At 40.1% G+C, this 22040-nt stretch overlaps 1 protein-coding gene across 20 annotated transcripts in view; it reads left to right on the top strand.

The window, feature by feature from the left end:
• RIMBP2 (RIMS binding protein 2) overlaps window positions 1–22040 on the top strand; it is a 115114-nt gene that overhangs the window by 52967 nt on the left and 40107 nt on the right. For all 20 annotated transcript variants that reach the window (XR_007629268.1, XM_050318335.1, XM_050318334.1 and 17 more), the window contains exons 2-5: window positions 9331–9420; window positions 14473–14595; window positions 17963–18067; window positions 20837–20887. Coding sequence is in view for 19 of the 20 variants with exons in the window: in XM_050318335.1 (XP_050174292.1) it covers window positions 17966–18067; window positions 20837–20887 (153 nt within the window). In the remaining variant the exon portion in view is untranslated. The remainder of the gene's footprint in view (window positions 1–9330; window positions 9421–14472; window positions 14596–17962; window positions 18068–20836; window positions 20888–22040) is intronic.

The following is a 22040-nucleotide window of genomic DNA, read 5'->3' as shown; positions in this document are numbered from 1 at the left end:
TACATTTCATCCTTTTTTAGTGCCACAGGACTGAATCTTTCACCTGCTGGGGCATGATGTTACCATGACAACAGTTGATCTTGTTTGCTGTTCTCTGCTCTTTGTGCATGACAAAAAGGAAAGATTTTTTTGAGAAATATTTGTCAAAGCTGGCCTAACTCACTGCATTTTAATTATCAGTAAAACAGATAAAGAACTGGCTTGCTCCATTTCAGTAAGAACAATAAATTTCTATTATAAGGAAACAGCACAAGGAACTTGATAAATTAATCGAAGCTGACAAGATCTCTCCATTAACTATTCCTCTAGAAAAGTGTCTGCAAATGGTGATGTTAGCAAAATACATGGTGTTTAGGAGCTCCTGTAAGTTGTTCTGCACAGAGATCCCCCAGTTCCCCTTGCTGTTCATCAATCTTTCTGCCTGTGTTCAGTTGATCAGCAAATGGAAACCTTAATGCTTTAGCAGATAATTGATTTGGTGCTTCGCTCGTAGCCTCATCCCTGATGAGCTCCAGAGGTGATCACAGGGACTTTGTCTGTTTTAGCTGAGGATTTTTGTTTGTTCTGCCACTGGTGTAATTGAAGTGAGTGGAAAATGTGGAAATTCATGCCTGTGCAGGAACCACTAAAACCTTGCTGTGCCCTGTAATGATCTTTAAATGTTCGCTGATAATTTGGGTCGACCTGCAAAAGTAAGTTAGGTCTTTGGCACATCCACTGGTCTCAAGGCAAAGGAACTATTTGTGTTAATATGATGGTAAGATAAAAATAAAATACTTGTTCAGGGGACAGTAGGGACTATCCTCTTCAGACAGTGCCAGCCTGGTACCAGCTTTCAGATGAGGTTAATGTTTAAGCCACACTGTGTTTCCTTTGTGCCTTTATACAAGAGCAGGGACATTGTTCATTCCTTCCTCCCTTAGCTGTGGATAATTTCTCCTTCCCTTGGATATAAGCTGTCCCTGAAGGAACAAGAGCTGTGCTATGGTAAATGAGAATTAGACCCTCTGTCTTTCAGATACACAGGTTATTTTAATGTGTTGAGAAGTGAGTGTAAAAAGAATTGAAAGGAAAGCCCCCGAAGAAATATTGATTTTGCTTCAGCCCACAAATCAAATTGATTAACTTTCTGATACTGGCTGAGGGGAAACACTGCTGTAATATTACGTTTAAGATTAATTCACAATTAAATGCTGCAGGAACGTGTTTCCATCGTATCTTTGACTTTGTGTATGTTCCAAGCACCTTAATGTTATTTGAAAGGTGGAAAACAAATGTTCGTTGTTTGTTTTTTTTTTAAAGAAGTACTAAGTGGTAGTTTGGCTGACTTGAGGCGAGGGGCATCTTCAGGAGGGTGACCTGAACAGATCAAAAGCACATTGCACAGATGCTCTGGGTGGCTAAATAAGGAGCAGGGCAAAGAAATTCTGTCCATGGCAGAGTTACTTTGGTGGGAAGCTTGTATTAAAACTCATGCCTATCAAAATAACTTCTATATGGTCACTGATGAAAGCATTCTCAATATTGCATCATTTGAGTTGTTGGAACAGCCTAGAGTGAAAGTATATTACATAAATAACTCATTATTGATGAGGCTTGACCTCTCTCTTACCCCTCACTTTTCTCTGAAGTCGATAGGCCTAAAATTACCTTGAATTGATTCTTCAGTTATCAGCTCTACATTTGAATCCTACTTTTCCACAACAAGATTACATATGATTTTTTTTTCACTAGGGAATTAAGCATCTGTCCAATAATAACCTTTTATTGCAAATTCTGAGAAGGTTTTAAAAGATGATACTGAAAGCAAAAGTGACACAATTGCTGTCTTTGCTTACTGGGATGGTGTTTGATACTTTCTGCAGGAGTTAACAAGAACAAAAGCAGTGGCACCCACTGCCAGTCACTGCCTGTGTTGTGAACTGGGAGTGTGCAATCACATTTGGGTTTTGCTTTTGAATAGGGGGCTTAGTTGATGCATTCCACATACCTCAAGGCATCACAGTATATGAGCATAAAAACAAATAGTCAATAAGGTTATAATGGGTAATTCCCTCCTTTTTACTCTCTTCATGGTTATTTCCTTCAGCAGTGGTAGGCATGAGGTCCAAAAGGAATGTCTTCAGGAGAACTTGCATTATCTGGTCATTCATTATGAAGAGCTGCAGGTAGAATATCTGCTGTGTTACTTATTCACATGTCTGGGTGCTATCCTGAAACCCCTGCACTTCCATCTGAAGTTATCCCTTTCCATTTTCACTATTAAAAGAGTTAAGGGGGTCTTGTCCTGCTTACATTGTTTGCCACAGGTGCAGAAAATAAGCTGGAGACTGTGGCAAACAGCCTTGAGTGATGGGCATAGTCTGAGCAGCAGCAAATCAAAGGTAGTTACATTCAATTCTAAAATAGGGGAATCTTCCAGAAGTTCTGCTGAGTCTGATGTTTCACCTCTCCTGTGATGCAGATAATGTCCAGAGGAACAGATAAAAAGAGTGTGAATGAAATGACTTGGTGGTGCAACACTTGTTGTCTTCAGAGTTTGATAGAAGTGAAAAATAATAACATGCATTAATTGTTTGTGCTTCCACCATAACATCTGGTCCTGGTTGCTATAGTGCCAAGATACTGGTGCTTTCCAAGTCCAATAAACTGCTACAGTTCCTGTGTTCCTTATTTAGCAGTGCTTTTTAAGAAGTGCTATTTTTACGTAGTGTTTCTTATGCTAAATTCAGCCTGCTGATTAGAGGGGTAAAGCTGCATTTGTTTTCCTTTGTTAGAACAAAGTATAATTTGCATGGAAAAGTTCCTATTTTTAAAATGAAGGAAATCCAATTGTGAAGTGATTTCATTTAAAATGCAAGCGTTCCTGAGTAGTTCCTCCTTTATCTTTAAAGTGGTAGTGGAAAACACATATGTGTGCCTGTTAGTATTCTCTGTAGGAGTTCCTTGGTTTTGAAATGTTAGCATCATAAAATGTCCAGCTCCTTTCCTGCACTGCTTGCTAACATGTACTTCATCATGACAATTGAGAGAAAGGAGAAAGCATCAAATCTAAATAGTAACACACCAAAAAAAAAAAAAAAAAAAAAAAAGAGTATATAGTTTGTTTATTTTCTATTGCATTTAGTGTTTTTCCACTGATTTATAAAATGTAATTTATTAAAAGTCCAGCTTTCTAATTGTCAAGGCTGGTAACTGTGGCAGTGCTGGGTAGAACTGTCCCCTTCATGGGCCAGGGAGGGGACATTCAGCATCTTTCAGAGCTTACTTTGATCCCTCTTTTATCTTGCTGATGCTCATCCAGAGCTGTCAGATATAACAGGAGTGGTGTCAGAACCTCAACTAACAGTAACAAAACAGCAGCATCTCTCTTGGAAAGTCATTTTTCTCTGCCTGCTTCAGGCTCCACTTTGCCCAGGACTATACTGTGCAGTGGTTGGAATTATGCAGGACAGCCTGTATTTTCCTCACACTGTCCACAAATTAATTGCAAAGATAAAGGTTTTAGTGGCAGTTTGCTGTCCAGGCTGTGCCTCAGCCCTGCTTGGCCACGGTGAGGTTCTTCAATAGCTGTGCTGTGAACTACTGAGGATGAGTCAGCTTTGCCTTTAAAATGTAACTCTTAGAAGAAGAAAAAAAAGTGAATTGCAGGTGATTAACCCGACCTTCCAAGTGAGTCATTGATGGGGAAAAAAAAAATACATGAGAAAAGATCAGAAGATTCTTCATTTTTTTTTCTTTTTAAGTACCTGTAGACTACAGGTTTTCACTTTGCTCTTGGATTAATTCTATTCATGTGTCATCAAAACAGAGAACCATCACAGGGGATTATAATCAGAGCGTTCTAATGCAGTCATTCCAGGTTGCTGGCAGGAACAAGTCTCAGAGAAAAAGAGCTACAAACAAATGAATAGTGTATAACATTTTTTTTTTTGAAACAAAAATAATTGATGGATGAGCAAACTAGCGCACAGGGCAACAGATGCCTTTCTCCAGGCAATGTAGAACCTTGTTACCCAGACAGTGGTGTCAGATTGTATTAAATCCACCAAACTCATCCTCCTCCCGTGAATTTTTTTCCAGTCAGTCCTCATATCCATAGGAGAATTTTTACTTTTGCTCTGTTAGGAACACACATTTTTTTTACCTTCATTTCTGCACTTAAAAAGATGCAACTTATATATAAGGTAACACAATTTATTTTTAATGTCTCCTATTTCATTTTTCATGGCTGTCTCTTTATTAATAGTCTCGTGTTCTGTGAAATATGTATCGGTCTGTGAGCCTTTAAGTCCATGCAGTGCTCTGGGCACCCCTTAAAAACCAGGTTGTTTGGGTTTTTTTTCAGCCCACTGCAGGGCTGCTGGTGTTGATACACACTTGGGAGGGCTGTCACTTTTCTGATTCAGTTTACTTTGCGGATTCTGAAGTTGTTTTCTTAAATCAAAATGCCTGTCTGAGCTGAGAATGCCTGAAGCATTCCTTACATCCAGCAGGGAATCTCCTTGCTGCGTGGAGTTTTGTCTGACACGCTCAAGACATTTCAGGTTCTTTTTGCAAATTATGCTGCTTGTGGTCCTGACATGAAAGCAGCGTGACTGATGCCACCACATGTGTAATATATGTAAGTATCCTTTATGCTTCTTGTATTTAACTTGCAAGCTTAAGCAGGAGCAGTCTGAGCTCTGTGCAACTTCTGCCCGTGAACCTTAGAAAATGTTTGGGTTTGGTTTGTTTTGTAGCTTGTTGATGCTGATCTGTGACAATACATTCATTTTTTTTTTTTTTTTTGTCTGGGGGAAAGTGTTCTACATGCAGCTTCTATTGCTTATTTTCTTCTGGTTGATTTTCCACATTCATTTCCCTGTATAAGATTTTGAGATGCGTTCAGGGCTAGTTATTAAATTGCTTCAAGCCCTCGAGTTTTTTTGTTTGATTGTTTGTTTGTTTGTTTTAATGAGCATTGTGTAGCAACATCATGAAAATGGGGGTGACAGACTGTCATTGAAACCCAATGTCAAGCCTCTGGAGACTGGCAAGAAGCCTTTTTGGAAGGATGAAGTGCTATTTCCTTTCCACTTACACTTTAGTCTGCTAACATTTGGCCAGCATTTGCCTTTATACTGTCTTGGACTAACTGGCTGGATGAGTTCTTAATCTCCACTCTACTTGTCTTTATTAACAGCTGCAGTGGATTGATTTACATAGGTTAAATGGTAGACCTCATTTGACTCCAGTAAAATGTTGCTTCTTAGGCACAATTATATTGTCAGAATTGTTACACGCAGTGAATAAATGAAGAACTGGGGAGGGAGGGCAGCAGGGAGAAAAAGGACAGAACTCTCATTAAATTTGCATTAAGAAGTCAAAAGCTATTTCTATATAAAATAGAAAGGATGAGCTCAGAAAGAGTGCATGGCAATGCTTTCCACAGGTCTGCTTTTTGCACTGGGGCTGGTTTATTGTCAATAAGTTTAACAACCTCCATCCTGTCACGTTCCGAAACGAATCGTGAAATCCCACGGAATTTCCTCGCAGATCCAGGCAATGTTTGAGTGGGGCCTCTTTACATGTTCCCCGTAGAATCTGATGGAGTTATTGAAGTGAGAGTGGGGAAGCGTGCAGCAGAGGATCCCTGGCATTCCCAGGCATGCTGGAGGCAGGCAGCACATTCCCAGGCTCCTGCCAGCACGTCTGTGATGGGTGAGGGCTGCCCACTGTATCTGCTGACCTCTCCTCTCTGTTGACTTGGAGGTTCTGTTTGGAACTGACAGCTGTAAGAGCTCAAGTGAGAAGTGTTGCCCTGCTGTTAATGCCTTCAGTGCTTGCTGCCAAGTACAGGGGAGAGAATGGAAAAATAACTCTTATTTGTTGCATCTTGAGGAAGTGTAGCCTTTGTGTGCAGGAAGATGGGATTTTCAATAGGCTTCTGTATCCCTTAAAACGTGTTTGAAGTGTCAAAGCTCTTTTGGGATCTGACCTGGCCATGGAATATCCCTTTAGCCACTTCGGGTCAGCTGTCCTGGCCATGCTCCCTCCCAGCTTCTTGTGCACCTCCTTGCTGGCAGAGCATGAGGAACTGAGAAGTCCTTGATTTAGATTGAGCACTTCTTAGCAACAACTAAAACATCAGTGTGTCATCAATATTATTCTCGTCATAAATCCAGAATACAGCACTGTACCACCTCCTAAGAGGAAAACTCTGTCTCAGGATGCCCCTCTACCTGACTTTGATTCTCTTTCTTTAATATGTGAATTGCTTGTTGAGTGGAGTTTAGTTCTGGGGTAGCTGGGATTAACTTTGGTCTTTTTTTATTGAAGGTTTATATTTAACTAATCTGGAAAATATTGAGGCAGTTATTGTTAAGGGACCAAATCACTGAATTCAGTGGATTAGACAGAAAATCACGAACTGCAATGATGCCTCACTATCCTCTGCAGAAATCAGGTGGTGTTTGACAGGAACAAGGGAAGAGATGGTGAGGGAGGAGATGTATAATAAAAGGATGCATAATAAAAATGCGTGTGAAAAGCGTGTGCAGCATCTGGAAACATTCAACCCCGGGAGAAACTGGTGATGAGGAATTCTGAGAGAGAACACAAGTGTTTGCTGAAGTGCTGCTCGTGTTCCCTGCACAGAAACCTGCCTGGCTGCCCCTCAGGCAGCAGCGTGCGCTGCTCCTGTTCCCACCCCGCGGGTTCTTCCCGGGACACGGCTGGTAACTCTGTGCAGGGGCTGATCCCCCACAGCTGCATCTCCCAGAACTCTCCTCCCAGAGTCCCAGCTGCAGGGGCTCACTGCTGCTCAGAGATGGCTCCAGTCAGCTCATTGAAACTGATATTTTTGGAATTTCCGAGCTGACAATAATTATGACCTGGATGGTTTCCAGAAGACATGGCCCGGTGAAGGAACTTGGCTAAAATCTGCGAGACTTTGGCTCAGTTTCTGGCTTTTGCCACCTGTTATTGTTCCAAAATCTGAGTCATTTATTCTTTGTACACTGAAGATATATACAAATACTTATTACAAATCCCTATTGCACGGACTGCAAGTGGAAAATCTCGCACCCAGGTTTTAGTTGGTGGCTTTCTGTCTTGTATTTCTTAGGCTGGAGGTGTGCCAGTAATTCCTGCTCCTGTTTCAGGTGATTCTTCATCGTTAAGGATTTAGTTGGAATGGGGAACATAGGTGGGCTTTATCCTGGTAAATGCAAAAGAACGCTGAGAGAAATTGCCACTGTGATGAACAGAGACATAAGGGAAAAGAAATAGGCTTGTAACTAAGGACCAATGATACTGGGATAGTTACTGCCCTAGCTGTATTCATTCTGGCAAATAACAGGATAAAATGTATTTTCTTCAGGTGAGGCTAACAGCCAGCCCAGCTGCTGTGTTACCTCCCATAAACTGTTTTTTATTCTGGAAAATTTAAGTAGGGTGTGAAAAACGCTGGCCTGGGTTGCCATCAATTACTCTTCCTCTCCTTTCACCTCCTCACCCCTCCATTTCAACTGGAAGTCCTTCTAATAACATTATTAAAACCTGGTAACTCGTGCCTGCTTGTTCCCCATTAAAGTCAGCTGAGCAGGATTGATTTGTAGCAATTGCAGATTGATCCATTAAAGTCAAATTCAAATCTGGCTTGACAAAAGCCTGCAGTTTGAAGGGTTTCAGAGCAGGTGGTGTAGCTTGTTTTCACCTTGTAAAGTGCAGAACAGACACCCCACGACACACAAGACAGGCAAGTGACTTTAGCCATCCATAGTTCACAGTGATTTATTTGCATATCCAGGGAACTGGATGTTATTATTGCTGATATTATAAAAATATTCACTGGTTTGATTGCCACCTTTGAAAATCCCGTGCTTGAGCTGAGGAATTCTTCTCACTGTGGCCCTCAGAAGTGTCTGGCATCTCACAGAGCCTGATGGCCACTTTTAATTGCACCCTGAACAAACAGACTCGACAAATGATAATTGCTGAGCTCCTGCTGTGCGAGATGAGAGCTGTATCTGCATCAGGAGGCTGAATATGCTGCGGTTTCTCATCTTGCTGGAGCGCATCTTGCTTTTTTCATCTTGCATTTAGTCAAGGGAGCGGCTTCCCACAGGTGATGAGATGTTCTGGTGCTGTACCACGATGGTGCTGGACCATGTCATTACCTGAGCTGCGCTGATTTTCACTCTGCTTTGTTTATGCTCAAATTAAGGATAAGACTGGCATTCCAGGTGTGGGCAGGCCTGCAGTAGCTTCTGCGGAATTAATTGATGTGAAATCGTCAATTATTTCAAATCACTCAAAAATGGGCCAGTTTTTGCCCACCTTAATGTAATTTTTTGGGGAAATATAACCAATGTTTTCAGGAGACAATGTCTAATGCCCACTGTAGAATGGAAAGGTTATAGATTGCCCATGACTCATTGCAACATTCATAAAGAATTGAAATTAAGATTGAATCTCTGACAACCACCTTTGTGAACTTGTGCAGCAGTGAAATAGTCAGAAATATCAGAGGATGCTGCTGTTTTTTCCTGAGCTGCATCTATTTTGCTTTGTGTGACCTGGTAAGCATTTCCAGTTTGACCTTTAACTGTATATTTGAGTTTTATTTACTGTTCCTCTTTTCCTGCTTGTATCGCTGTCTAAACACATAAAAGTACATTCCTGAGGCTGTAGTTAATACCTTGATCTTTAAGCATAAGTTACTTACTTTTTGACTTCCATCTGCATTTGTGGGTTGCCTCTCTCTGTAGCACAGAGATGCTCTACCCTAATTCTAAGCATTTGTATTAGAATCTGTTCATACACTTATGTTATAAATAGATGTGTATTAAAAGTAAAGTGAAATATGGGAATATAATAATGTATACATGAGTATACATGCCAGTTGTTGGGTTTTGCCCTGAAAATGCCTTCTGGACACTTAAATTTGACAGCATTTCTTCCTTTCTGGGAGTCAAGGCTCTTTCCCTTCCCAGCTGGAAGTGAGGTGAGGCAGCCAGGCAGGTCTGAGCTCTCTGTTACGTCCACAGGGTTTTTTTTATTGTTATTTTGGTAGGCACCAGGCCTGTGAAGCCAGGTCATCTCTCTTTGCTTGCACATCTTTAATCAGATCATCTCCTGAAAACATGTGGGTTTATGACAGAGCCGACTCTAATTGCAAGTTAATCTGCTGCTTCTGCACCTTCAGTGCCTCTGGCTCTGTGCCTCATATTGCTCTTAATAGTTTGTTAATACCAAATCATGCAAAAACACCGCTTCCTTAAGCACTTAATAGGATGTACTGTAACGGAGATAAATGGGCTGTAACACTCTTTACTTCTGTTTTAGGAAAATAAACTGAAAGATGCTGTGCAAGAAAAGAATCGCCTGAGCCTTCAATATGCAAGTGTGTCCCACAAAGCACTGCAATATGACCAGGTAACAGCACGAGCACAGGGCTCAGACAGTTTTTTTGTTATAAAAATCAGGCTGCTGAGAGGATACAAGTAGTTTTTTTCCTGGTTTCCTTGCTTCCACATGAAAATGTGAAAAAAAATTTAATTGAAAATAAATTATAGAAAATTACTTTATGAACAAATGGGATGTTCAAGTGAACATTCGAGACTCTGACAGACTTTAGAGAGGTGCATCATTCCTCTGAGTCATGTTTTCTTAGTATTGTAAATTGGTGTTAGGCTTTGGTAAAAGACTTTTTTGGTGATTCTGGTGAGATTTGATGTAAAATTCTCTGCTTTTTCTAAAAAATTTCTACATGTTAGTTGGGTTTTTTCCACCTACCCTTCTGCATTTTAAATTTATAATTTCTCAGTCAAATGTTGAAAAGCTCCTGTCCAGCAGCAAGCGCCCAGAACTCTGCTTGGCAGTATTCCCCCTGTGGCATGGACATGGCACAGCCTCAGCTGTTCCAGGTCCTGGTAGAAAAACTGTTTTAATAATTGTGCCTATAATGGACTAAAAAAGTCTCTTTCTGACTGCAGTGTGGTTACATTTATGGTGAATTCTGCACGGGGTGAGCAGCATGGGAGGGAGGAGAGGCCAGTGTGCCTCACCTCCCCACACATGCATTCAGGGGAAGAAACCTTACAAACCATCCCCTTTACAGGGCTACATTTAGCTAAAAATAAAACTCCAATCTGGGATTTCTACAGGGCTTAAGTGAGTTGCTGGGCAACCTCATTCATATCACCGGAGCCATTACTCGCATGGGCTCCGATGAAAGCCCGTCCCCCGAGCTTGCAAAGCGGTGGTCGCTGCAATCTTTGACATCTGAGTAACCCACTGCTGAATTTCCGAGCCAGAGGAGGTCTGGTGAGGTCCCTGAGGCCATGAAAATCATCCAAATTCAGGACTGGCTGTGCACTTAGTCCATGTTTTATGTGTAGCACCTGGTCCTGAAGACGACCTGACATTTCCTGCCGCTGACGAATTTGAATTGTTTTTATATGAAAAGGCAAAGTTATAATACTTAATGGTAGGAGGAAGCCATGTGTATCATAGCATCACTTAAATTTATTCATCCATCTGTCTACAGTTTCCCCATCTCCTGATGTGTTTCTCTTCTCTTTATTGTTGTTTACACATTACCTTTGCTCTTTACTTCACGAGGCCCATAAGATAAAGTCTCACTTGGGCAATTTTATATCCTAACTGAAACAGAATAATGCACAGCACTAATGCAATGAAGGCTCAGTACCTTGATGACACTAAAAATGTTAGTCCTCTTGCTGTCAGCAAGTGCAGAACTACATGGTTGATAATGCTTTATTATGGGTTATACTTGGCTTTAACTCTAGTGAAAAGCTTGAGGTACGTGGAAAAAAAAATCTAATAAAAGCAATTTAAAACATAAAGGTAAAATGTTAACCTTTGACACATTAGCCACTAAGATAGTAGTAAAATCGTCTTTTATCATGTCAGGATTTATCATACTGTGTGTATTTGTTTCTTCACATGCATTAAACACTATGAAAGACACAGTGCAACAACTCTGGATACCTGCACTGCTAACCTAATATCAGCTCAATACAACCAAAAACTTGGTTTAAGAGTACAATCTCACTTTTAACAATTTTAACAAGATGTAATCTTAGCAGTGTGCCCTGGTTGTTAACAAACCTTTTGTTTTCCTTCTTGCATAACAGCTTTTCTGAGGGTATTTTTACCACACACAATGAGGTTGAGGATAGATGGTGCAGTTTAGATTACATTTTACTGTTCAGAATGTGTGAAACTATACAGCTTTGGATGTGGAGGTTGGAGCAGAATTCTAACAGAGTTAGGGCTTAGCCCTGAAGGGGAAAACCTGCCTAAATTAATTTATTCTTTTTCACCCTTGAGAGCTGGCCTGAAAAACAGGCCAACTTTATCCAAGCAAAAGGGGCTGGAGGAGTGTTTATTCATTCTGTTATGTAGCACAGATAAAGCTGCTGCTCATTTTTGCACAATGAACTCACTGAAATGTGACTGTAGAAAGGAGTAAATATTAGGCTGGCTACCTATAAAACCACCACATAAAGCTGAAATTGTACATGATTCACATGGTTTGGTTTTGGTGCTCTGCCAGTGGTTTGAGAAACTGGGAGGTCTCTAACGCCTAGAATAAAGGCACATGGTGGTTAGAAGGCTCATGGAGCTTTCCACCAACAGAATAAACTGCTGACTCGTGGAGATGTTCTGTTTTTCAATAATCACTGTCTGTTTGAGTGTTCAGGAAGGGGAAGGCACTTCAGCAACGTCCTGGCCTTCACTGACTCCAGTGAGGGCACATTTAGTTAAGTGTGAAGATACAGGATACAGATTAAATTGGTTGATGCATTGAACAGAGAAACACCACAGATCAAAATGTTCCCTGTTTCTGTCATGAAATTAGAGCTGTTTCTGATGGCACTCTATTTAGGTCAACTGTTTTTGCCACTGGGAACATTGATGTTTTGATACGCTCTGTGAGTAATTCAAGTTCATGTATATCCCATATGTTCTTAAGCAGCCTGCATGGAGAGAGCATTAAATTCACATTCAAGAACAAATGTTGTCTAAAAAAAAAATTAAAAAAAATAATTATAGTCTTGTCAAGTTTTGTGATGCCTTATGGGTTATATAAATGTGTATGTCACAGCATTCTACGTGATACACGATCTTCAGATGAGAAAGTTCTGGCAAGACTGTCCTGTAGAAACATTAAAAGATATCAGAGTTTCTGGAAGTAACAAGAGTAATTATCAGGAGGTCTTTGGTAGATTTGGTTCCATTCTTCCCAATCCACAAAATTAAAACAGACACAGAACCTCGTTCAAAAGCTGAGCTGCCTGAAGAGAAAGAAGAGAAATTACCAGAACCAGTTGTGTGTTCCTAAACTTTAACTAATTTAGGTAGGCACTTTGAGATCCTAAATGAAAGATCCTGAGAGGTGTAAAATATCTGCAGTTCTTCCTGTCTCTAATCCATCTCCTTCCAAAATTCCATCAGCAGCCTGATAAGTACTGTTTGTTCTGACAGCCCTGCCAGCAGGGAAAAGCACAGAGCTGAAAGGTACCCTGCTCACCAGCTCCCCAAAATTATTCACAATATGATGACTAGGAAGTTTTATAAAATTCTCCTCAAAGGTGGCCAGTTGTATGAATTGCTTTGGAGACAGGAAAAACTAAAGCCTGAGGAAAACAGGCTTTTTTTTCCTTGAAACTTGTTCCAAAATATTGTACTTCATTAATCCTCAGTAAATTAACTGAGAATCACAGTCAGTAACAAAATTGCATCATTGATACTGATACCTCATTGTTTCTTTTTTTCACTCCATTATTCTTCACTGACTGATCTGAGCAAAGGAATATAATGCAAAGGATGCAGGAAGTGAATAGATCCTGAAAAATCCATTGTTTAATAGTTTCCTTAGTTAGAAAGAAGTGAGGGGAGAGAAAAAGGAAAAAAAAAATCCTGAGGTTGACAATAATTGCATCAGTTCTTGTGGAAAACATGATTTGTTCCATTTTCCTCTCTTTTTTTCTAGTCCACTGCACTCCAAAGAGCCCTGCTGCAAAGCTGAATACGAGGGCTGGCTGCAACCATTTAGATTGTTTGGTCCATGGCAAAATTTGCAAGTTAACAAACTGGAGCCAGAAGGCAAATAAAGAAGGCTGAATCAGCTTCCAAAACACAGCTTTAGAAAATGTCCAGGAGATATCCACGGCAGCGATTGCTTAATGCCATTTGTAAAAAAAAAAAAAAAAAAGAAAAAAAAGAAAAAAAAATTACAGTGATTAGAGCGGAAAAAAAAAAAAACTCAAAGGAACTTGTCACTTCCTAAACTGGAGCTGGAAGGAAACATGAGCTGCACCAAGATTAGGGCCTGTGCCAGTCCATTGTACTGGTTTGCCTTTCCCTGGCCAGTAACTCTGCCAGCCTTGTTTATGCTCCAGTGCAGTGTTGCAGCAACAAAGAACAGCTGATTCTGGCAACGCTGCTCACTGAAAATATTACTGCTCTGTCTTTTGCTTTCTTGCCTTCTATCAGCACTGCAGGGAAGTGGAAATAGTACGTGAACACCATGTTTGTTCTTTTTTACCCAGGTGTTTATTTCTGCTGGGTTTTTGTCCTTAATGTAAAAATTGCAGTTTCTGATAAGACACAAGCTGTAAGAATCCTATTGTTGTACATCAACATGTCTCAAAGTCATAAAATGACCAGGGATAAGAAATCAAATTTTCAGCTGATTTGAAGAGAGAACTTTTCCATGGCAGGATAAAGTAATTCAGTATATTTTCTTGCTTTCTGTGTGTGTTTATGAAGTGGTCACTGTCACTGATGATTCACAAAATCCTGTATAAAAACACTGGATTGGTCTGAAATGGTTAAGATAGCACCAAGTAATTTAAATCATAAAACAAATCCTACTTTATGAGTATCTGATCCTTTAAATACCTTCTGTATGGAAATATTTTAAGGGAGAGCAGGGGAGTTGTTGCAGAAGAACACCTGTTTTTGAATTGGAGAGACATTGATTTCAAGTGTTAACACAGGCTGATCATGTATATTTGAGTTTATTCTGAAGTAATTTTACACTAAATAAGAGTCCAGAAGAAATGTACATGTGAGTTATATTTATACATTTGTGTTAGATCTCTTGTCTCTTTTTATAGCACAACCATCTCTGATGCCTCTGAGATCCAGAGAATGTAGAAATTTTTTGACTGTCATTCATTTTGGGCCTTGTGTTGTATATTTATTTAAATTTACATGACTTATGCATAAGTACACTTTGGTTGCCAGATTGTAGTCCTTGTTGAAAAAAACTGTTCCATGCATACATGTATATGAACATTCCCTTTTGGGGTTTTTGTGCTTCTTTCCTATTCTCTTTGAACTTTTTTTTTTTTTCCTTTCTTCATTTTTACCATGCAGAAATATTTGTGTCAGACAGAGTTTTCCCTTCATTTATTAGGTTTTGGGGCAATAATCACATTTAATTTGTTCTAGGTAAAATCAGACTATGACCATCTTCGAGAAACCCTTCTCAGAGTGACCAAAGAACGAGATTTGGCTGTAAAGGGAAAACACCAGCTCCAAGCCAAGCTGGAGAACTTAGAGCAGGTCCTAAAGGTATGTGCAATGGCATGAAGTCTCAACAACCCAGTACTTCTATTGCTTGTTTATTGTTCCTGATGCTTATTCAGGGAGCCACAGAAACAAAGGACACATAACTCAGGGACTGAATGCCCCTATTAGTTATGATAGAATGTATGGAGTGCAGTAAACCAAATACTGACAAGGGATCTCAAACCATCAGAGGAGAGACATCTTTAGAGGCCTTTATCTCATAGTTTATAAGTAATTGGATGTAGATTTTCACTATACAGTTATTTAAGTCAAAATGAGAGAAAGAGGATGAGGATATGAACAACTGCCAAGATATTTTACTTTAGAGACAGCTGTGTCTGCCAGTCTGGCTACAAAACATTACTGTGGCCTTTACATTCTGTAAATCTCAGTGTTCTGTTTAAGATCTTCTTCAAAAATTTTCCCTTCACTGAAACAAAAGTTCTCTACTGGATCTCTACAGAGATCCTGGCTTTCCATGTTCAGTACTTTTCTCCCTTTGCCTTGAGCGGACTTGAAACCTCCCAGCTCCGTTTTAGCCCTAAACTGTGCCCGAGCAGACTCAGTTAATCAGGTTTTTCATGTGTGTCCTCATATGCTCTGGAAATTACTGGTTTGAAAACATGGTTTGCAGCTTTTCCCAGCCATTGAAAAAAAAAAGTTCTGAGGAATATTTAGCCCAGTTTCCCCGTCTGAAAAGAAGTTGGGTTTCTCTTTTGAGAAATTCAGGATGTATCAACAAAGCTGAAAGGACGGAGAACTGCTGAATTAGCCAGCTCCTGAAAATTTCCACAGCTCCTCTCACGTAGAAGAGTCCTGATTTTCTGCTGTGTGCAGCCAGCTTTTCCCATTCATCCCTCTGTAATGGTGCTCACCCATCTGCGAGTGCAGATGAGAAGTCTTTTGATAAGGCTCCTTGGGTGAGAATTGAATTTTGCTCCCCATTCAGCGCCGTGCACGAGTTCTGTTTGGTAAACAAGACTTGGGCACTTGAAAGCTGTTGGAGTTTGTTCTTGCATCAACCAGTTGCACGTTTTGGGACTGCAGAGTCACTTCTGTAGGGAAGAACGGGGTCCTTTGTTTTCTCTGCAGCTGTAGGGACACACTGCAGCAGCTGGAGCCAGGATGGGCAATTCGTTGTCAAATCCCCCTGCTGCCCTGGAGGAAGCAGGAAAAACAAGAAGCATTTAAGCAGGTTCCTTTAAGTGCTGTTTCAGAAACAGTTTATGCTATACAACTGTCTGGCTCTGTAGTTTGAAATAAAGCTGATAAATGTAGTGTCCCTGTGCTGCAGGATTCTTACCTTTGATCTGAAATATCCACTGGAGAGGTTCCTTCTGCACACTTTCTTGGAAGGGCAGAGCCTTGTTTGACAACTGTGTTGAAATAGGAAGTCCCTCCTGTATTTTTTTCTGTGCTCTTTTAAATGTGGTTTTGCCTTCTGATGTTAGAGTAGCATTATTGGGACCTCTAGAAAGAGTGCAAAAGGGAAGTGTAAATTGGAAAGTTCTGACCTGCCCGGACCTTGGCAGTGTGACCAGATCATTAAATACATATTTTAGGAAACAGGGAAACTAAAAGCTGTGGAGAATCACAGATCATGGCTAACAATCTGTTTCTTTATTGCATTTTATAGATTCACTCTATGGTCACAGTATTAATTATTTATTGATCTTTGCAAAGGACCAGAAATATTCTGTAGTAGCTTTTGTAAAAGTAGCAAGAACTTAACAGTGTCAAAATATGCTGTACCAAATCTGGTGCTGAATCCTGAGAGAGAGAAGTGAGACTTTTTTGTGATAATTAATGGTTTTAATTAGAGGTGTGAGAATGACTTGATTGCCTCACCGTTTCTTGAATTTAAGAAATGTGCTGATGCTCCATTGGTGTCAAGTTTTGCATAAGCTGTGATGGAAGCTGCTGAGCTCAGTAAATGTAGCTTTTTTTTTTTTTTTTTTTTTAAATGCTAATTTAAATCATGAGTAAGACCAGTTAGCAAAATAGGTTATGTTTATTCAGAAAAGATGAGAATCAGAGCCATTATTTTTGGTCATTACAATATACTGATAATAGATATTACCCAGGAACAGATCCACTTAACTTTTGTACAGGATGCACGGTTCAGAAATGTATACAGTCAAAATACTGAATCCTCACAAAACTCCTAGGAAACAAACCATAGTTGAGGGTCAAAACTGATGAATTGGAAAACCTTTTCATTGTTGTTAATCAAACGAAAATAAATAAATCCCAAGCAGAGGCCAAATGGAGTGTTGGAGACATTTCTGCTTCCTTTGCAAACATATCCAGATTGAGAGACATCAGCCCCCCCTGGGCTGTCCCTCTTTGTTATGAGTACCATGTAGCAGATGATAACAGCTCATGAAAGGTTAGAAATACGCTGGATAAAATTTTCTCTTGTACACAATAGGAGATATTTGGGGCTGTTCTTGTCAATTTTAGCCACGCATTTGTGTTTCCAAGTGCTGATTTCTAATAGGTTGGTGTATAATAACTCATGGTGCTGCAGATAAGATGTTGTGCCTCTGCTCTGAGAGTAATATGGGAATAATATGTAATTTGGAAAATAAAAATCTTCAATACCAGTGTCACCAGAGAAGAGATCAGAATCTAGAAAGAGATCTTTCTTAACTCCCATTTATTAAGAGGGTGTTTGAAAGTGACAGTGATGTTGGGAGAATAATATTAACCCGTAATGAAAAAGATTTCTATCTGCAAAGGGTGTCTTGACATTGTTCAGCTTGTGCTCTTCCCAAGAACCTCTCTCATATTGCTTTGAATCATTAGCAGAAAATGTACTTTAAAAGTTGTTTATGAGTACTGTATGGTCCCTTTTGTCCAAATCCACCTGTGTCGGTTTTGTTCCCTCTAATTAGCTACAGATAATAGGCAGAGATCAGCAAAGGTAAGCTATTTCTTTTGGGTCATCATTTGCAAAACAAATGACAGAAGCATACCCTGGATAAGGAGGCATTTAGGGAATTGTCACGGCGATTTTTTTTTTCCCAGGCTTTGACTTTTCAGCACAATGCGGCATAAAAACGTGTGCCTGACGGGTGAGATGGGTCCTGTTCACTTGTGCAGCACCGAGGCCACGCTGCTGGCAGTGCCACAGTGGTACATCCTGAAGGAGATTGCTGTCAACGTGCAATTTGGTGAATTTGGCAATTCACCTCTGAGTACCGACCCCATCAAAACCCTATCCCGTCTCCCGCTTGCCTCTGGGTGATATCCCAGAGAGTTTTTATGCTGAGATGGAACATCTCCATCCCTGGGGATGGCGGCAGATTTGGCTGCAGGTGGGGTGGGTTCAAGTCTCCTGATGGTTTTCCCTGTTCCCTTGAAACAGCATATGCGAGAGGCTGCTGAACGGCGGCAACAGCTGGAGTTGGAGCATGAGCAAGCCTTGGCTGTCCTCAACGCCAAACAGCAGGAAATTGAGCTCCTGCAGAAGGTAAGGGGAGGCAGGGAAAGCCAGGAGGAATCCCAGGCTGCAGGGACAGAGTAAATGGCGTGAAATGGAGCTGCTGGTCTGGAGAACTTAAACGCCGACCGCCAAGCTGGTTCCCGTTGCGGATCGTTCTGTGTGAACGTTCTGGGAAGAAGGGAGGGGTGGGGGGAAGGTGTTTGTAAGATTTGATTTCATTTCTCATTACCCTGCTCTGATTTGATTGTTAACAAATTAAACTGATTTTCCCTGAGTCTGTTTTGCCCATGACAGTGATTCCTGAGGGACCTCTCCCTGTCCTTACCTGGACCCAGGAGACTTTTGCTGTATTTTCTCTCCCCTGCCCAGCTGAGGAGGGGAGTGATGGAGCAGCTTTAGTGGGCACCTGGTGTCCAGCCAGGGTCAGCCCACCACAATGAACTAAACAGTTTTTAAGTACCTCATTTCCAAGGTCATTCTCTAATTCACAAATCACTTTAAGACCTTTTTTTTTTTTTCTCTTTTCCACACTGCAATTTCTCAGTATTCATTATGATACAAAATACACGATATTGAGTTTCAATCTTACCAAAGTCACTTAAAGCTGCAATTGTCTCAGTGCTAATGTTGGTTTTTCCAATTGCTGGACTAGATTGAAACACGGAAATAATAGTACTAATGATAATTTGGTAGAGAATTGGCAGGGAGGGACATTCTCAGCAGAATAAAAAATGTTTCTAATGTAGTTTGCTTGAAATAGAAAACTGCAGTTGACCAAATGAAATCTTCCCGTTAATTTTCTTTTAGTCTTTCTCAATTAACTGACTTAGGCACATTTGAAAATGCCATTTCTAGTTATATTCAGCTGTTATTATTAGAACTTCCTCATAAATTTTGGACTTAGAAATTTAAGTCCTGGCAAGGCAAACAAATCAAAGAAAGATACAGCAGTTCTTGCTAATTTTTGTTGCATTCATCTAACAAAACCACGTTTGGTTTGGCATCAGGGGGCAAATCTCTGTGCTAGTCTTTTCTCCAGTCACTTTTGCTAAGCTGCAGCAAGACAGATGTCAAGCACAAAGGAGGTTATGTTGTATTTGGTATTTTACTCAATGCAACTGGCTCAGCATCTGCAGCCAGTGCTTAATTTCTTATTAAATTCAGTGGACCTGAAGCAAGAAGACCTCCCAACGTCCCTGGTACGTGTGTGTTAGATTATTTCTTCCCTTCTCTTTTGTTAGAGTCATGAAATTACTTGAGAAAGTTCTTGTGAAATGAAAGTAGTAACTCTGGGCAGTAACAGGATGGCATTTCATGGCACATCTTGTTACCCTTGTAAAGCTGCTGCTGAACCACCAAAACGGGCACTGCAAAGCCAAGCAAGTTGCTGGTACAGCCCCATGCATTTGCTATCACATTTTCAATGTAAATAAAGGTTTGTTGTCTTTTTAATATAAATCCAGGCTTTTCAGGTCAGATTTTTTCAGCCTAGAAGTGAGAATACAATATTGCTCATCACCATTTTGTGCTGATGGGGAATCAGATGGTCCTTTTTCTTTTAAGGAAACCTTAATACAGGGCAGCTGGATGTGAAAGAGAGATAGCTATTGATGCAGGTCTTCTAATCATTTATCCAGAACTCATATTCTGGGTAGATTTTATTAAACTTGTAATGATGGATGACTCAAGGCTTTCTATTACCTGTTATCACATGTTTGCTGATGCTGGTGGAGCCAATATTTATCGAGTGCTAGCAGTAAGACTTATTACTGTAGTCCAGGAAGAAATATGACTGTGCTGGCAGGATTGAAGGAGGCTTTATTATCCTGCATGACAGTGAAGTATAGTTTGGGTGGATGTTCTGGTTGTGACTTTATGGCCTGACCCAGCTTCCACTGAAACCAGTGAAGGAGTAGGGTAGCCCTTAGAGGTGAGGGGAATGAAGTTCAAATTGCTGTGTCTGTGTCCATCCTGTGGGTTGTCCATCATTGCCCTCTGCCAGACAGGAGGGTGGCAAGACTTTTCTATGGCTAGGAATGTGCAGAATGGTACAATGGTTAACAAAACTTGTGCTCATCTGGGGCAAGCTTCAGTGAAGGAGGTACTGAAACCTTAAATGGAAATAAAGTGAGGGTAACACCAAGTTTCTGTTTTTTGGTTTTAAGGTTTAGACTTTGCCCGACCACGATTTGATAAGTGAATTTCTGAGCCACATAAAATACTGTTCTGCTCTTATTTATTCCCTCTTTTTGTCTTTGACCCAGTTGATTGGACCCTAAATGTTGCACTGCTGTTTTCAGCCAGCCTGTCTTGAGGTGTTTTGTGAGCTATTTGCTTTGATGATAAATACTGATGCTTCATTAAAAGAAAGAGCTTAATTTTTGTGTTGCTTTCTCCTACCTGATACTGAAGGTTTCTACATTATGAACCTCCTCAATGCCAAACTCCATTTCAGTTTTAGTTTAGAGGGTTTCAGAGATACTTATGGTGTGATCTTGCAGTGTGTTGTGCCTGCTCGTGTAGGTCCAGCAAAATACCAATGCTATTAAGCTTCCCTGAGATTCAATCTCCTAAAAATAAGCAGTTATTTCAGAGGCTTGGAGCCCAAGTGCTGGAGTAATACTGGCAGAGCCACCCCTTCCAGACTGTAATTGGCTCTGGATTTGTGTATACAGTATGCTACTTCATGTGCTTGGAGCATATTATATGTGGCATGACTAATGATTTTCCCTTTTCCTCCTTTTTTTCTCTTTTTCTTTTTTCCTTTTCCTTTTTTTCCTTTTCCATAAAAACAAGGCTCAGGTTGAAGCTAAGAAGGAACATGAGGGAGCAGTTCAGTTGCTAGAGGTAAGATTCTCTGTGTTACCTTTGCCTGTTCAGGTTCCCTTCTGAATGTGATAACTGTACAGTATCATCACTTCTGAAAGTTCCAAGCTATATGTAGGCAAACAGATTTTTTATTTTTTTTTAATCTTCTAATATAATTGCAGCCTCTAAGATTTGTAATTCAGTTAGGAGTGCATTAAGCTGAGCTGTTGGAAGTGATTTGTGTACCTCAGTTTCTCATTTGGGACCTTTTTTTTTTTTTTTTGTAAAATAGTATTAAAGGAAGTGATTAATTATGAGAAATATTATTTATTAGCTTGGAAATACAGCTGCAAATAGCAATCAGTTACCTAATGTTCCTAATTAAATAGTCTGATAAACATAAGGAGACGTGTTAAGGGACTTAAAATTTTAAACCTAATGAAAGAATTTAGATACTTCAAATAACCTTGAAAGGGTGTGGTAGAGAGAGAACACTTCATTTTTCTGCCTGATGGAAAGAAAAGGCATTAAATGGTTGTTAAGGGTTAATGTATCCTTAAAGAACAGGCAGTGCCATGGATTGATCATAGCAAGTGCATTGTCAATATTTCCTTTGGAAATCTGTTTTTAGCAAAAGCTGATTTCTAGTCTGTTTAGCTTCCCACAGTATTTCTGTGAGTGCACATGCCTTGGTGAAAGGTGCTTTTTTCAGGTGCATCGATCAACTGTTAAAAAAATAAATAATTAAAGAATTCCTTCATAAAAGTCAATATTCCCACAGAACGTGTTTTGCTCATAGGCTTTCATTATCACCAGATATATTAAGTTTGTTTTAGCTTTCAGAACACAGGATTAAATTATTATTTAATGCCTGATGGAACGTATATAATGCAGGAAAACATAATTAAAAAACAAGGCAGGCAAGAGATTATTTACCCCCCCATCAAGCTGAGCACAATTCCTGTGTAGCTGATTTGTCTGCAGCCTGTGATTTGCACAACCCCACCAAGGCTGCCAAAGCTTTCGCTTTTTACTGCCACAAGTGCATTATTTTGGAGCATTTTATTTAATGTGCCTTTTGCAGTTTGAGATCAGCAGCAATATTGATTTCTGAAGCGTTCTATAGCGTGGTTTGTGTTAATGCATGTTTTGACACGTGGAACTGTTCTAATATACTTCGCTTTGAAATGTA

This window comes from Myiozetetes cayanensis, unplaced genomic scaffold, assembly GCF_022539395.1.
Source record: "Myiozetetes cayanensis isolate MyiCay16 unplaced genomic scaffold, myiCay2020 scf21, whole genome shotgun sequence".
NCBI lineage: Eukaryota > Metazoa > Chordata > Aves > Passeriformes > Tyrannidae > Myiozetetes > Myiozetetes cayanensis.
This window is presented reverse-complemented; position numbering and strand designations above follow the sequence as displayed.